The 17,331-nt window shown below is 39.1% G+C and overlaps 1 protein-coding gene across 1 annotated transcript in view; it reads right to left on the bottom strand.

Moving 5' to 3' along the window:
• Positions 1-17,331, bottom strand: part of LOC122808866 (mothers against decapentaplegic homolog 4-like) — a gene marked incomplete in the record, with an annotated part of 2,707,603 nt that overhangs the window by 1,696,592 nt on the left and 993,680 nt on the right. The window contains 1 exon segment of the mRNA XM_044079966.1: positions 8,941-9,187. Coding sequence (XP_043935901.1) covers positions 8,941-9,177 — 237 coding nt within the window.

Raw genomic sequence — 17,331 nt, 5'->3', positions numbered from 1 at the left:
TACAGTGGTAGTGGTTGAGTGGGGGAATGATGGAGCTTTGGTAGGATGTAAGATATGCAAGGTGAGTGCATGCAGTGAGCATAGGTAAGGTATGCTTGTACATGTTAGCTGAGGAGTGATAGTAGTGGGAAGATGGAGGCGGTAGTGTTGGGTTAGCACTGTGATTGGCTTTTGGAAAGATGGGAGGGGTTTATGAGTGTAATAAAGGTAGGACCACTGGAGGCAGGAGGGAATAGGGGGCAGGGTGGGTAGGGAAGCGGGTATAAACCCTGTTAGTTGCTATTATGAGGGGGCTGGAAACAATCAGGTAACAGAGTAAACTGACAAATCAACATATGATGGTGACAAAGGGTGGTTGTAGTTTTAAAAATGGTGTCTGCCACAGGTAATATTTATTAACTTTGGGATTAGCTTAAGGTAATAAACAGGGAAGGGGGAGAACAAGGGTGTGAGCAGGCAGTTCTTTTGTACTGCTGCAAAAGACCCAAACAAAGACAAGTTTGTGTTTAACAATCAGAATTGACCAAGGACTGCTCTGAAACCAAGTCATTTCTTAACTATTTCTCAGGTAGAAATACAGGATAACCTTGTATCAGTAGGCTACTGTGGTCTCAGTTTAAATTAACAAACACACAGTATTTATCAGTTATACTATTTGCTAAAAGAAGGGAATAAGAGAGAAAATGGAAGATGAGTGTGTGTGTGTGAGAGAGTGTGTGGTGGGGGGGGGGGGGAGCTGCTTACAAGCCAAAGCAGAGTGCTCTTCATGGGAAGATGAATATTGGCTCAAACAGGTAGACACATACTCAAAGTTAACCTTAAATGTTTGCAGACAGTTCAGACCCGGATTGCGCTTTTCTTATAAGAATGATAAAGGTGGTACCGCAGTTGAATACTTAAGAGTGGTGTTAGGTCTAGAAAAGAAGAGTAGAGAGAGGAGTAAGCACTTTTGAGATGGTAAAGATCTATTATAAAGATTACAAAAAACAAACTGATACGGTGGTGGTGCTGCAGTAGAGTTGTCGCCTCACAGTTAGACGTTGCCCATTCGATTCTCAGAGTGTCTTCTGTGTGGCAACATGTGTGAATGGGCGTTCCTTAGTTGAAGGTTGTGCGTTACGCCCGGCAAGCCAGCACATAAAACTCTACTGCAAATCATTACCAGACCGGATTTCCGCTGTGGCGACCCCTAACCGGGAAAAGCCGAAAGAGACAAACAAAAAACAAACTGAGCAAACGGCTACTGCATACAGGAAAATATGTCTTGAACCAACTACTAGTATATGCAGATACCGAGCCAATTGGAAAAACATCAGTTAGAATGAACCTCATCAGACAGTTATGCAGTCACAGATAAAAATATAATGAGCAGCACTCTGTCCTGGGTCTCTAATGTGATTCTATCCACCAGTAACAGCACAATTATACAGAAATAATTAGACACCAGTATGACCTGTCTACACACAACACATTTACATGAATAACATTAGTGAACAAGGTGCAGCTATGCAAATAGACAATACTATTATACTAAAAACAACTTGGTGCAGACAAAATGCTAGCATGCCATAGCAACTTCCAATAATAAAGCATAAATCATATTAGATGTCGAACACAATTCAACATAAATAAGCATATACAGTTGTAAAACACTTACTGGAGAGACACTGAGCTCCTCATGGGGCCTGTAGCAGAGTGGATTGTAGTTTTAAAAATGGTGCCAGCCACAGGTAATATTTATTAACTTTGGGATTGGCTTAAGGTAATAAACAGGGGAGAACAAGGGTGTGAGCAGGCAGTTCTTCTGTACTGCTGCTAATGAGCCAAAACAAAGACAAGTTTGTGTTTAAGAAACAATCAGAATTGACCAAGGACTGCTCTGAAACCGAGTCATTTCTTAACCATTTCTCAGGCAGAAAAACAGGATAACCTTGTATCAGTAGGCTACTGTGGTCTCAGTTTAAATTAACAAACAATATTTATCAGATATGGATACTACTTACTAACAGAAGGGAATAAGAGAGAAAATGGAAGATGTGTGTGCTTACAAGCCAAAGCAGAGTGCTCTCCAGGGGAAAATGAATATTGGCTCAAAAGGTAGACACATACTCAAAGTTAACTTTAGCTGTTTGCAGACAGTTCAGACCCGGACTGAGCTGTTCTTATAAGAATGATAAAGGTGGTACCACAGTTGAATACTTAAGAGTGGTGTTAGGTTGGAGAGACACTGAGCTCCTCATGGGGCCTGTAGCAGAGTGGAATCACTGTTCAGCTGATTCGCCACAGTTTGTACTTTAGAATGTCCCTCTCAAACACGCGCAGTTAGAAATGTATCAAAGCAGTGACAGATTCTTTAAACATTCTGTTTAAACAGGGAAATACTCAACATTTTAAAGCATATTTACATTTTCACAATTAGGCATGCTGGCATACAATACAAGTTAATCTGAGAATATGCACAAATCTCCTGCCAGACATGCTAACACAGATGACAGTGTTTTTCGTTTCTTCACAGCATTAAAGTTTTCTTTAATTTCAAAGTGGAATAAGATGCTTTTTTACAATTGAAAATGTGCTAAAATTGATCAAAATGACACATTTGCCTAAGGTACTAAGTTGGCCAAATTAATATGAGTTTTACTTGGCATTAAAAGCTGTAAAGAATTAAATAAAATAATCACAAAGTTCTCCTTGGGTATCCTATCAAGCCCAAAATTGCATTTCAACATCATATGTGATCAAAGGTTATTGAAGAATAGGTTTTCTAAATACAAAAGTCTTATGCTATGGGCATTTACATTCAAAATAGTTGTTCACTGGTTGCACGCAACTTATAACGACAAAATGGAAAATATTCAAAGCTTTATACACACATTAACCATTTAAAGCATCAAATCAAAATTTAAACTTTACAGACATGTACATTAAATATACACATTCCTGTTCCAACAACCTTTAAATATGTAAACAGTATACTGACATTTTAATTTTATATAAATATACCAGATATTAAAAATAATTTTTGTATTCACAATCTCATTTATACCTGAAGGCTATAGAATTACAAAAATTATAAAAATTAATTTTAATGGTATATCATATTGATTTAATCGTTTAAAAGGCACCACACTTATCAGTTGACAACACTCAAGTACAGATAATGAAGACATGATATAACAGAGCATTGGTCAGTTTTTAATCTAAAAAAAGTATTACGAACACAGAAAACCAGACCTATTCAATATTATTGTTGTGTGTTTCGGCTTTTCCCGGTTAGGGGTCGTCACAGAGGAACTCCGGTCCGCTAATGATTGGCCGTAGATTTTTATGTGCCGAGTTGCCGGCCCTTACGCACAACTCTCAACTAAGGTACGCCCATTCACACGTCTCCACACAGAAGATGATCTAGCTGAGAATAGAACAGGACAACGTCTTACTGTGAGGCGACAATGCTACCGTAGCACCACCATCGCAGTTCACCTATTCATTATTATTAAATACATAAAATCTCTTTACTGAGACAAGCTCTTCAGGTTTATCTCAACTGTATAAATTTTAGTATCAGCTGCATCTATAACAAATCCTTACTGGAATTATTTGAATCAAAGCAACTATCCAATGTGTTAGACAAAAAACTGTAAAATTAGGTTCAAATAAAAAAAAAATTAAACTTATCCAAAAAGCTTTTCCTACTTCTCAAAGAATTGGAAACATGTATAAAAAGACAATCTGGAAATGTATTACAGACTTCATGGCTGACTTACAACATTTTGAATGACTTTAGTATAACAGAATCCATCCTTCCATCCACAAACCATTTTCCCATTTTTCCATACAGGGTCTGGCGTCACTTCAGCAGTGACAATCTACAGCCAAGTGCTGCATAAAATTTCCATCGCTGCTCAAGCACTGTGGTCAGATATATTTCTAACTAAAATGAAGTCATACTCAATGCTCAAAATATCTCATATTCAAGTAAAGAAACTATCCCTTCTTTGGTGTCTCTCATCATTTGCATGTAAAACTACAACTAAAAAGCTGAAAAATTTGCTTTACCTCACTTTTCCGAGTTTTCAAATAAAACCTCTATTACTTATGAAAATGAAATTAACACTGTTGAGCTGAGATCCACACTGACAACTATTAATTACACATTTTGGTCTAAAGCTGTTTGTATCATTAGAGAAATACAATATATTGTGATTATTTCAATACCTTCTTTGGGTTAACTTTGGAGACATGTATGTGTATGTGTGTCTATAGATATATATATATATATATATATATATATATACTGGATTAAACAAAAACATCTTTACTGAATGACCACTTATGACACAGGCAAGTATACAGTTACATAAATGAAAACACATCATACTGACATTTTCAGTTGCAAACATTATACATCACTTATAACCTATACAGTCATTGTCAGTCAAATTCCTCCCTTCCCTTAACCCTCATTCCTCCTCCAAACATTACTCTGCATGTACTGTTCCCACAAGTCTCATTTTCCTATGTAATTTGCTCCTACCCTTTTCTAAAGATCCCACTCCCAGTTATTTTATCTCTGTTACTATATTCACAACTTCTAGTACTGCTGGTTTAGACTCTGACTTCCGTTTTCTAGTAATCGTTTTTTTAGCAACTACCAGAATTAAACTGAGCAAGGCCTTACTATCTGTGCCTAGACAATTCTAACTCTATCATAGTTCAGAAAATCATTTCCTTAATTACACCAATCTTCTCACCCATTATTTCTGATAGCTTAGTCTGCAGGGATTTTTTTAAATCTGCCAATTCATTACATCCCCCAAAATATGTTCCAAAATTACCTCTTTCTTCCCCATCATACATCCAACATTTGCAACCTACCTGAGGAAAAATCCTTTGCAGTCTGCTTGGGGTATAAAAATACCTATGTAAATATTTCCAAGCAAATATCTTAAATTTTCAAGGCTTTGCTGCACATTTGGGAGCCATACCTATATCCTCCCATTATTTCCTTGTGAATTGCTTATCCAATTTCTCTTCCCAATCCTTTCTAACCTCCTCTGATGGATTCCTATAATTTTCATGCAGTATTTTATATGCTCTCTTAAGTATCCCTTTTTAACAGCAGCTTCTATTCTAGATTCAACTAAAATCCCTGCTGGTCTTTCACTTAGGATCCCCCTATTTCTATTACTCTTGTCCATACTCTGATACTAATCCTTGACAGTGAAAACAATCTCTACCCTGCAGCCTAAATGCATTCTTGGCCTCTTCCCATTCTACTACTTTATCTGTCTAATTATTTGCTCCTAATAGCATGATTCTTTTGCCAGTTTTTTTTTTTTTACAGTAAATTCCAGTCCCTACTTGTCTATGATCTGTACCCCTAATTGCAATCATCCCTATCCGCAGTCTCTCCATTCTCCCTTCCCATGTTGACTTAGTTCTTAGAATACTTACAGCTGCTTTATGAATATAATATTCTGTATGGTTGTTTTTCTCCTTAAGGATCTGCATCAAAAATCCTAGTCTTGCCTTATGTCGAGTCTCCTCATTTCATCATCCCTTTCCACTTTGAATTATAGCTTTCTGCTTGTACTGAGTAAAGAAGCCTTAACTGTGTAGCTCTGAAATATCCCTTCAAATCGGGTAATCCCAAACCACACTGTTCTGTTGGAAGGATCAAATTATCCCAATTTACTCTTGTCCTCCACCCCTCCCAGAAAAAAAATCCTTCAACTTTTTATTAATTGCTATCCACAAATTCGCCTCTGGTTGACAAAAATATGACTGACCTGTATATAAAAGTAAATGTACTAAAAATTACTTAGGCTATATTGTTATAAGAAATATGAATATATACATACTGTATAAATTAACATAAAAATGAGATCCTGTAGATACTGTAAATAACTTTTAGTTAATAGATGAGATCCAGATATTTTATACTGCTTGATAACAGAATAATTAATGCCTAGTAATTTATTTTAATCTCTGTTTGGAATCTAAATGCTACTCAATTACATGATATAGTACACTGAAAGATTATACAAGTTGCCTTTTTTGAAAGTGTTAATAACAGAGGTGAAAAAAGAAAGCAGCTCTAATATTGCTGACTTAGGCATATGGCAGACTTTTCACATAACTCACATCACTGCATTTCTGGATTTGGAAAATACCTGGTTTACTTATACTTAGAACTCAAGACAAGTGATAGTGCAGTTTTTGCTTTACAAATGTTACTGTAGAACCAACATGGTTATTGTTTGTAGAAACGACTAAACACTGCTGTGTTAAAGAAAGATGGTAGCTACAATTTTTACTGATGTCACTATAGCACCAGATTTTTCTTTGCTTGTTAAAATATTTGTAGTACCACTATAGCCTTACAAGGGTTTGCTTTGCTGATGTCACTGCTGAAGAGGATCAGTCATAACTTGCAAAAAGTAACTGCAGTAACTATACCGTTGACTTCGGGACAAAGGGCAGTTAGAAGTTTAGCTACACTATGTCACTATATAACAGTACTACTTGTGAAAAAATTCCAATAATCCTGCTTAGATAGAAGATATTTACATTAGTTAATTAGAATTTTCCATTTTCTAATGTCACTGCAAAGTTGTATATGCCACATGTGAAGATGACTGCAGCACTACTGCCGAGTTACAGTGGCTAGGATGTTTTCTAAAATATCACTGCACATTTGGACTTAGCTGTTGCTTGTGAAAACAGCTGCAGTAACACTGTTGCTTTAGAGACCAATGGTAGTTAGAACTGTTGCTTTGCTAACGGCAGTGCAAAAATGATTGCCATTAATTGTCAAACAGCTGGAATAATACTGCTGACTTAAGAAACAGATAGTAGTTAGAATGTCTATGATGACACCACAGAATCAGACTTGGTATAAATTTGTGAAAATGACAACATTAACACTGCTACTATGGAGAGACTTGCAGTTTGAGCTGCTGACTTAAGAAATATGTTAGTATTAAGTGTTGCGTAGCTGTGAGGAAAAAAACATTCAATGCAGAAAAAAGATTTCTCATTACATGAGCAGACAAATAATAAAGCAGAAGATTTTGTACTCCTGTACTTTCATTTTGCACACACATTTTAAAATTAGTTTAAAAGTTATTTTTAAAAATCTCTGCAGCACTAGTCTTCAAGTCATTGCACAAAATGTTTATGACAACTAATCTTAAGTCAATACTGAGAAATTTGTCAGGTCAAAGACTATCATAAGGCTCACAAATTAAACACAATATAAAACAATGGTAATGCAGTCTAAACTAAACATAAAACATCTGAATTACCACCCAGAGGCTATTTTTCTCATTTGCAAGAAAATTACAAATCAATCGTGCTCAGTACTTTGCTCACTTACTACTGGTCAGAATTCCAGCACTGCACATCCATCTAGCTACAGATCTCTATAGAGGCAAACCATGCTTTTACTGCATAACAATGCATACCTTCAGATATTTCAAGCATAGACAAAGAGTAAGACCTTTTTTAATAAATGTAGTTACCAGCTCTAATGCCCAAGTACAGTCATGAGATGAGCATTCTAATGTCTGACAAAAATATGCTCAATGTCACTACCAAGATGACAAAAACACAAGACTAATTAATACATGTTCATAAAAGAAAAAAGTACATGCCACTATAATTATAATTCAGGGAGCTTTAAAGTTACAAGTCCATTTTTTTTCCAAAACATAACTAATTGAAAGCATTCCATGTGCTGTTAAATAATTTACTTGTACAACAAAGAATAGGGTTTAAGTAGTATAACTAGCAGCAGTCGTGCAAGTTATACAAATGAGCATCTACTGCAAATATAAAGACCAAACTGTGAATGCCTGGAATTGGGAAAATGGGTCTGTGATTTGTCCCCTACTCCACGATGGACTGGCCTTGACAGTAAGAAGGGGATGAAAGCAAACTATCTGTAGCTTCCAACAAAAAACACTTTATAAATGACAGGTTTCAAAATAAGCATTCACAACTCCAGTCTTCAGAATTCAAGGAGAATGCAAAACAAAACATCTTATTATCTGGAAAAAAGAAAGATTGCAAACTAACCTTATGTATAACACTAGCCTACCCAACTTTGCATAATGCAAAATATGATTCAGAGATGTCTTCATCTTACTGAAGTCTTATAAAGTACTAATGTCATAAGTTGATTTCTGACAAATATGCATTTAATGCAATTCCTTAAATACTAAGAAAAGGTATAAAAAAACAGAGATGAATGCCAAAAAAATAAGTGGACAGGGTAAGGAGGACGTTTTTATTTCATAAAGTAAGAACAGATTACTGCACTTCAAAATGGCATTTGCATCCCACCACTTTCCTTTTTTTTTTTTTTTTTTTTGGAGTGAATGGAAAATGTTTATTTTATTCCACTTCTGCTGCAAAAGGGGGGGCATGTTAGGGGAAAAAAGCTGAAGACCTGACATACAAATTGGACTGGTCTCGACATCAGCCCACATCACTCACTTAATGATTTGATAAAAGTTTACATGCCAAACAAAAAAAGTTGTTCTACAATGTGTTCAGTATCTGGTATGTTCCACATAAGGAAAAGTATGGAGAGCATTGGGACTTTAATTGCACACATTGTCCTTCAGAGCTGTGCCTACTGCATCCTAGAAACAGGGAAGCAACATTTCAATTACAGCAATGGAAATGAAAAGCAGCATAATGCCTAAAACAAACTACATTGCCACCTGTTGCACCACAACAGATGCCTTATTCTATTAGAACCAAGATGGACATTGAGTTTTTAATTCTGAAAAGTAAATATGACATACTGCATTAAAACAACTGTTGCATGATGCTTCACACTTGAAATGCATGTTTTTAATGGCTGAAACAGCAACTAAAGCAAGAGGTTGACAAAGTAATATATTCACGACAACCTTAAAGGTTATTAGATACCTGTAAGCGCCCATCTAATGTCCTTTGAATTGTTACACATTTGCTGGGGTGGGCACCATTTGTGGTGATGGCAGTGATTAGGGAATCCAGTTCATCTTTCTTCTCCTTTAGCTTTTTAACCAAACTCTCAATAGCACGCTTGGCAAAGCTCTCATTCTCCCCTCCTTGACGATGACACATCAAGCTGTGGACAATGCTCAAACATGCATCATTGCTGGTGGGAGGGTTCAATGACATGATGCAACTTCTGTTGAAAATTAAATAAAAATAAAATTAAGTAGATAATACCCATTATTGTTACTGAAAACAAAAGTATAGTGCTGCAGAAATCTACATGAGAACTGGAAAGGTCAATAGCAATATTTTAAGAAAATGGAAAAAAGTTTCACAAATGCAGAATACATTAAGTTATCATTTTCAATCATCAAAATCTGCTTTAATTAGGCATTCAAGAGCCTGAGGAGGTGTAGAGACATCAATGTAGAAAAACACACTACAGTTTCTCCAAAATCTAAGACATGGTCCTTGTCTCCTCTTCCAGGCAAGTGCCCAAGGACTCTGCTCACTACTGTAGAAAGTACAGTTGTGTACACTTAACATAAATGTAGATGTTCGAGTGTATTCACTGTTGCAGTCATCACATTTGGGTTATCTGCTTGCAGTAGCCCTCAGTCAGCCTGATTATCAAAGTCTTGGGTCCTGTCGGTTGCTGTCATCCTCAGTGACGTCAGGTAATCAGGGGTATAAAGCATGCAGCAGATGCCATTACATTAGTTTTTCTTGCCCCAGATATCAGGTGCCCTCCCAATGGGAAGCAATTATATATATATATATATATATATATATATACATACACACACACACACAAACACAAGGTTACACCTCCAACAAAAAATCAAATACACCAAAAAGCTTTTAAGCATAGTAAAGGTATAGCCAAAATAAGTCGGAGGGCTGGAGAGAGGGTAACCAGGACTGCAACAGTGAATACACTCAAACATCTACATTTATGGTAAGTGTACACAACTGCACTAGGTAGATTCCCCAAAGCTAAGGATGGGAGGAAGAATTAGATAGCATTAGGACCAGCTATAAGGCCCTGCAAGACTGCAGTGGCAAAGCCAACTCTGGATTTAGAGAAAACTGGTAAATGGTAATGCTTGGTGAAAATATGGTAAATGATAATGCTTGGTGAAAATATGTACAGAACTCCAGGTAGCAGCTTCTAGGATGTCCCTGGAAGGTACACCTCTGAGAAAGGCTGTAGGGGTAGATGCAGCCCTGGTTGAATGGAGTCTAATCCCCTGTGGGGTAGGTTTTCCATGGTGCTTATAGCAGAAATGAATGCAATGGCCTATCCATTTAGAAATGGTTTGTTTTGAAATGAACTTCCCCTCTGCCCCTGCAGCAAATGACACCAGCAGTTGGTCAGATTTCCTGAGAGGTTTAATCCTGTCCAGGTAAAATCTAAGTTGTCTGTGCACATTTAATGAGTTCAGTATCCTTTCCTCTTTGTTCTGTGGATTAGAAAAGAAGGTTGGCAAATGAATGGACCGATTAAGAGCCACAATGGATACCACCTTGGGCATGAAGGAGGGATTAGTCCTGAGGGACACCCTGTCTGCATGAAAGATGATGAAAGGCGCCACTGCCACAAGGGCCTGTAGTTCAGATACCCTTCCTGCTGAAGTAATTGCTAAAAGGAAGGCTGTTTGCCAAGAAAGACATTTTAACTCTGCACTTGCAGCTGGCTCAAAAGGAGGAAGAGTGTGTTTTTCCAATACAACGTTAAGGTCCCAGGCTGGAGTTGGGGCTCTCCTGGGTGGTCTTAATTTTTTGATCCCTCTGAGGAACTGCTTGAGCAGTGGATGAGAGAACCAGGGGTGGTTCCGTGTTGTAATGAGCTGAAATGGCTGAGACGTGAATTTTGATGGAGGAAAAAGAAAGGCCCTTGTGAAGCATCTCAGTTAAGTATTGAAGAATCTGAGGTAAATTGGGCGCTGCTGTACCCATCCCTTGAGTTTGGTTACACGCACAGAATCATTTCCATTTTTCAGCATGAGATTTTCTAGTACTAGGCCCTCCTTGCCTCCAAAATGACATCCAACACTTGTTTACTGAGGGATGGTAATGGAAAAGCTGAGGATGCAGAATCTGGCTCTCCTGCTGTGACAGCAGGGTAGGGGTCTGAGGCAGGGAACATGGAGACAGCAGTGAAACTGCGCAAGAGGGGGTACCAGTGTTGGCACGGCCAGTCTGGTGCAATCAGTATAGTCCTTGGTTTGTCCTGTTTGATCTTTAGTAGTACTTTGGAGAGGAGAGGCAGAGGAGGAAAGGCATAAACTGATAGATTTTTCCAGCTGAAGGACAGAGCATCCGCTTTCCAAGCTTGTTTGTGGGGAGTCCTTGTGCAGAATTTGTCCAATTGGTAGTTCTGGGGGGAAGCAAACTGGTCTATATCTGGGCTCCCCCATTTGTTTATCAACATGTTGAAAATATTTGCTTCCAGTTTCCACTCGTGTGGGTCCATGAGATTTCTGCTGAGTTCGTCTGCCAGCGTATTTAGTTTTCCTGGCAGAAATTGAGCCTGTAGATGCACTTGGTAGCTCAAAGCTGTGTTCCACAGAGCCATGGCTAGTCTGTAGAGGGGATAAGAATGGGTACCCCCCTGCTTATGTACCACGTAACTAGTGTTGTCCATCCTTACCATTAATTGTCCTGGAAGAATGTGGTCCTTGAAGGCTGTCAGAACATTCTATACAGCTAACATTTCTTTTTGATTGATATGCAGGTGCATTTGACTTGGGTTCCATTTGCCCTGAATGCACTTTCCTGCCAGGCGAGCCCCCCATGCATTGTCTGATGCGTCTGCTAGGGTTTGGGCAGCAGGGGGTAGAGTGAATGGTAGTCCCTTGTTTTGCTGGCAGGCCTTTGCCCACCAAAGGAACTCTGTGGGCAAGGTATGATAGGGATCATTGATTCTAGATCCTGAGAATGTTGACACCATAGGCTTTTTAGATACCACTGTAGTTTCCTCATATGCAGTCTTGCATATGGAATTAGTAGAATGGTTGAGGCCATGAACCCCAAGGCTTGCAGTATTTGCCTTGCAGATAGCAGGGTTTTTGTGGCCATTAGTCTGAAGTAAGTTGTCAAATGAATTTCTCTGGCATGATGAAAGCCAACTGGGAAACTGTGTTCAAGCTAGCTCCCAGGAATACAATTGGTTTACAGGGTACCAGATGTGATTTCTTTTTGTTTATGGTGTACCCCAGACAAGTTAACACCTTTTGTACAAATGCCAGAGGATTCAAAAGTATGTCCTGGCTTTCTGCCTGAATTAGACAATTGTCCAGGTATGGGTATATTTGAATATTTCTTTGCATGCAAAATGCAATGACTGGAGCTAGGCACTTTGTGAATACCATGGGTGCAGTAGATAAGCCAAAGGGCAGTGCAGAGAACTGATAGTGCATGTAGCCTGCTTTGAAGTGTAGGTAGCTTCTGCAAGATTCCCCGATTGGGATGTGCAGGTAGGCTTCTTTTAAATCCAATGTTGACAACCAGGCATCTCTACCTAGCACAGAAGTAACTGGTGAAGAGCTAGCATCTTGAATTTTGGAATTTAATATAGAAAGGTCCAGGATAGGATGCAAAGAGTTGTCTTTTCTGGGTACCAGGAAAAGTCTGGAGTAGAAACCTTTTCCCTTTTCCTCTTCTGGTGCAGTTTGAACAGCCTTTATGCTTGAGAGAGAGAGAGTACTTGCTTTTGAGCCTCTGCCCACTGATTTGGGGGTAGATCTGGCCAACCGTTTGGAGGTGGTAACTTGTGGAAGTGAAATCTGTATCCATGGGAAACTATATTTAAAACCCATTTGTCCTGGGTAATGAGTTCCCAGTTTTTTGTCTGCAGAGCAGTCTTTCCCCCTAAAGGAGCAGTCAGTTGAGAAATGCTTGGAAGTTTTAAAATTAAGTCATCGAGACAGTTTACCATAGGGGGGGGGTCTTACTACTCCCTGATTTGGAAGTGGAGGCCCCCTAGTGTTTAGTCCTGTGTGTACCCTGGGACTAAAGCCTGGGTGTTCTGCTGGTTCTGGGTTTGGACAGAGAAGGCCTGGAAGAAGCAGGAAAAGACCAATTCTTAGACGACCAATGCTTACTAAATCTTGGAGGTTGTACTTGTAGGAAATCCTTAACAGTTTGCATAGATTTAGCTTTTTCCTCTGCTTTGTTGCGAAACAGGTGGTCCTGATTTAAGGGAGCATCCAGCAATTTAGCTTCAACATGATCTGGCAAAGATTGCTCCTTAAGCCAAGCATGTCTTCTAAGTACAGACCCAGTGACAGCAGCACTGCAAGACGCCTCTAGTGAATCAAAAAGCACATTGCAAAGTATGCTTTCCAACCTGTTCAGCAGAATGTATTAAATCCTGTAAATCCTTATTTTCAGCAGAGTCAGGAATCAACATAATGTTCTGTTTAAGCAATCCAATGATATGCTGCTGATACTTTATCATATGAAACTGGCAGTTTAAGGCCCTAATGGCCAAAGATGCAGAAGTGTATACTTTCTTACCCCATCTATCCAGCGCCCTGGAGTCTCTATCAGAGGGGGTAGGATTTTTGGCAGTAGTAGCCTTGATGCCCTTGGGTCCCTGTGAAATGGTCTCAGGATCCACAGGAGGATTTTTAAAAAGGAACTTGTGAGAGACAGGAACCCTGTAATATCTATCAGGTTTTCTGGGAGCAGGAGGTAAAGAGTCAGGGGCCAAGCTAGATTCAGAAAAGGCATCATCAACAATATCTAGTACAGGAGGGATAGCTAAAGGAATGTGGTGAGGCAGGAGTAAGAAATCACTAAACCTCTTTTTAGAATCAGAGTAATCCTGGCTTTCCCAGCTAAAGTGCTCCCTAAGAGTATGCAGGGTTTCACCAAAAGAAAAATCCCCTGAGGGGGGAAAGCACAGGGAATAGAGTCCTCTGCATCAGAATCCTCATAGGTAGATAAGGGTAAATCCTGGTCATGAGAGGAGGCAAATTTCAGAATCCTGGTCAGAAGTATCATAAGCAAATTCAGTCCTAGGTCTCTCAGATGGGTAAGGTTGGCTTCCCCTGATTAAAGTAATAAGGTCTTCAGCCATTCTTATCTGTTTTTTTTTAGGCATAGAGGCCTGACCATGCGATCTGGGCATCTGTTTTCTAGGCATAGTTAGAGTTTTAGGCCTTGAAAAAGAAGATGGCATCGGTTTAATATGCAAGTCAGTAGGCCTGAATACACCCTCAGAAGCCGGTGCCTGCACAGTGGCTCCGGACCCATCCAAGGTAGAGACATCCGCAGGTTCCACAGTTGAAGCTTCTCGCGGCATACTGGACTCCAAATGGGTCTCAGTAGAGGCCTGCGAATCTGAAGTAGCGGGTATCAGGGGCTGAGAAAGCAACTCACTGAGTACCGGCGAAATGGCGACTGGCTTAGGAGAAGCGTTGTCGGCCACTTTGGACCTGGGCGGCCTGTCTCTGTCTTTATCTTTGCATTTTTTCGGAATGTCGGTAGTTGGATGGCTTACTGAAGACACGTCTGGAAAACTGAACCGAGTACCAAAACATTTAGCAACGCAAATATACCGACGATGAACAGTTCGCTGCTTAAATAAGGCACAAAACTGACAGCGAGGTACGTCGTGGTCAGGATCTAGGCAAGGAATACAGTACGAATGAAAATCTTTGTGAGGTACTTGCTTTCCATAAGAAATACAATTACTGACTTTTACTGACATCGGTTTAGAGCAAGAAAAACTTTCCCCAACGGGGTACTTAGTTTTAGTTGAAGACTTCAGTTCTGAAACTCGAAAATGAAAATTTCAGGAGTCAGCCGACCGGCACTTGTGAGCTGCTTCTGATCCGGGCACCGTACAGCAAGAAAGACTGATGCAATGGTGTCAGCTGCATGCTTTATACCTCTGACTACCTGACATCATGGAAGATGAGACAGCAACTGACGCAGGACCCAAGACTTTGATAATCAGGCCGACTAAGGGCTAAAGCAAGCAGATAACACAAATGTGATGACCAACAGTGAAACACGAAGAACATCCAAAGAATAGTCTACTTAGTATCAGCTGCAAGAAAGCAGGTCCACGAGTAAACACACACCCTAATTCTGTATATTTCCATGAAGGTTATCAGTACTTACGGTGCTTGTACCACAGTTATTTAACTTCTATGAAAACTGGTTGAAAAGCTGATCGTTCACCTGACTTTCCATAAAGGCAACATTCGGCAAGCAACCAGCTGCAAAAATGTATATAAATAAATCAGGGTCATGGAAATACAAGTCTGAATGTAATTTGCAAAACTAAATGGTATCCAGTTTTTTGTGTTGCTGTGCCATGGCTAGCTACTTAGTAGTGAAAACATTGGCTTTATGTGATTTAGTTACATTAACTAATATTAATACGACCCTGCGACCTCATGTATAAATGAGAAGAGGGTTGATGATCATGATGATGGTGCTTGTGCACGCACAAGTGCAACGTACTAGTTCAGTACACTTTTAAGCAGATGAGAAAAACATGAAAATGATCCGTTTCTGTGAACTTGAAATGCTTCACATCTTAGAAGCTGTAATATATACCCTACAGATAGATACCTGGCAGTTTTATCAATCAGCATTAGCATGCTCAAAGCAGACATGCAGCAGCACCACCAATAAATCATGCAGATAAACCTGTCAAAAGGGAGAAAAAAAAGGTAGTATGCCATCTCATTTTCCTCCCTCTCACACAGTACAAAGCCATGGCTTTGCCCCCCCTCCCCCTGCTCTACCTTAGTATTGTGTGCAAAACTAACTCCGTCCCTGCCCCTAATCAATGATCGTGCACTTTACCTTTAAAAAAAACTTTCCATAGCACTAAAACTACATAAGACAGCTCAGATACACAGACACAAACACTAAGCCCATCAGTAAAACTATCCTCTTAACCAACCCTAAAAACACACACACTTGTATATAAACTCCCAGCCCAACAACAATGCCACTTAACTTTATTGATCAAGCCGGAAGTTTCCCAATCCGTCGTTTACACAAAAAGATGTTTGCCTAAAATGCATTATAGTTCATATAGAACTGTTTAAACAAGTGAATTGTAATCGTACATATACTTAACACAAACACGTGCACACAGTGTAAATTGTACCACCTTTCACCCTGGCCCTTTGCTTAAAAACAGACCCTTCCCACTCAAACATTCCAGTCACTGAACAAAAATAAAATTGTGTGAGGTGCAAAAATTAAGAATGATGACCTTGTAACTTTCCAAGGAAAATCTAAGTACTAGGCAGAGTCTGTTTAGAATGCAAACAATACATTTTAGACACCATGAGCGCAGCTATACTTTCCTGCATTCATTTTTAATAATCACTTTTTCATACTAAGCACTGAGGAGAAGCCATAAAATAATCCTGTGAGCAATGGGCATAAATCAGACAGCCTAATTAGGACCATCTCAGGATGTACATACATACTGTGCTATTTTTCTAGCCCACTAAGAATTTCAGTGCATTACCCCTTACTCACAGTTATTGATTCCCCTTAAAACACCAACATGCTGCACTCAATAGCAATCAATAAGGAAATACTTAAAAACAAAAAAGTGGTCCTATCAATTGCAAAATAGTCAACTGCAGTAGCTATTCAAAAACACTCAGACTTGGATGTTCATCCTTTGCCTTGGCTTTAAAGAATTGAATAAGAACTTCCTTGTATACTAGATGTTTAACACAGAAACGAATACTTTTTCTTCCAGTGCATAGCAATATTAAAGGAATCAAAGAAGCCAAGTGACTTCTGCTCTGCTTCAACTAAGATAAAACATGGATAACGCATTGATATTACAGAAACAAGCTCAAATCTCCAAATCCAAATCATTGCACAGCTCCCTCAGAAATCAAACAGGCTAATTGGAGGCAAAAGGCAATTTACTACTAGGACAACTGATCCTCTTTACCCTCTTCACCAGATTTTTTTCTTAAGTAAATAACATGCTAAGTACAGAAAATGCAGCACCAAGAATCATCTCCATCAAGGCAGATGCCTTCAGATGGACTTTCGGCAATCCCCCTTCTTCCTCTCAGTCCCACCATTCCAAATCCCTTTCCACTTTTTCAACCTGAAATTAATTTCTTTAAAGCAAAAATAAAAATGTTCTCAATTTCTTTAAAGACCACAGTAGCCTAGGAGATGATAATTTCCTCTCCCGGTTTCTTAAAACTCTAAGGACTATCAGGAACCTCCGAGGCAAAGCCCAGGTTTGTTCTGAATTAGTACTTAACAGTATCACTTACACTGATCCTTTTTAGCCTAGAGATGATAATTTCCTGCGTTTCGGTTCCAAGG

Source organism: Protopterus annectens, chromosome 8.part0, assembly GCF_019279795.1.
Source record: "Protopterus annectens isolate FY-2018-M chromosome 8.part0, PAN1.0, whole genome shotgun sequence".
Taxonomy (NCBI): Eukaryota; Metazoa; Chordata; order Ceratodontiformes; family Protopteridae; genus Protopterus; species Protopterus annectens.
The sequence above is the reverse complement of the archived record's forward strand: the minus strand, read 5'-3'. Positions and strand labels throughout refer to the sequence as shown.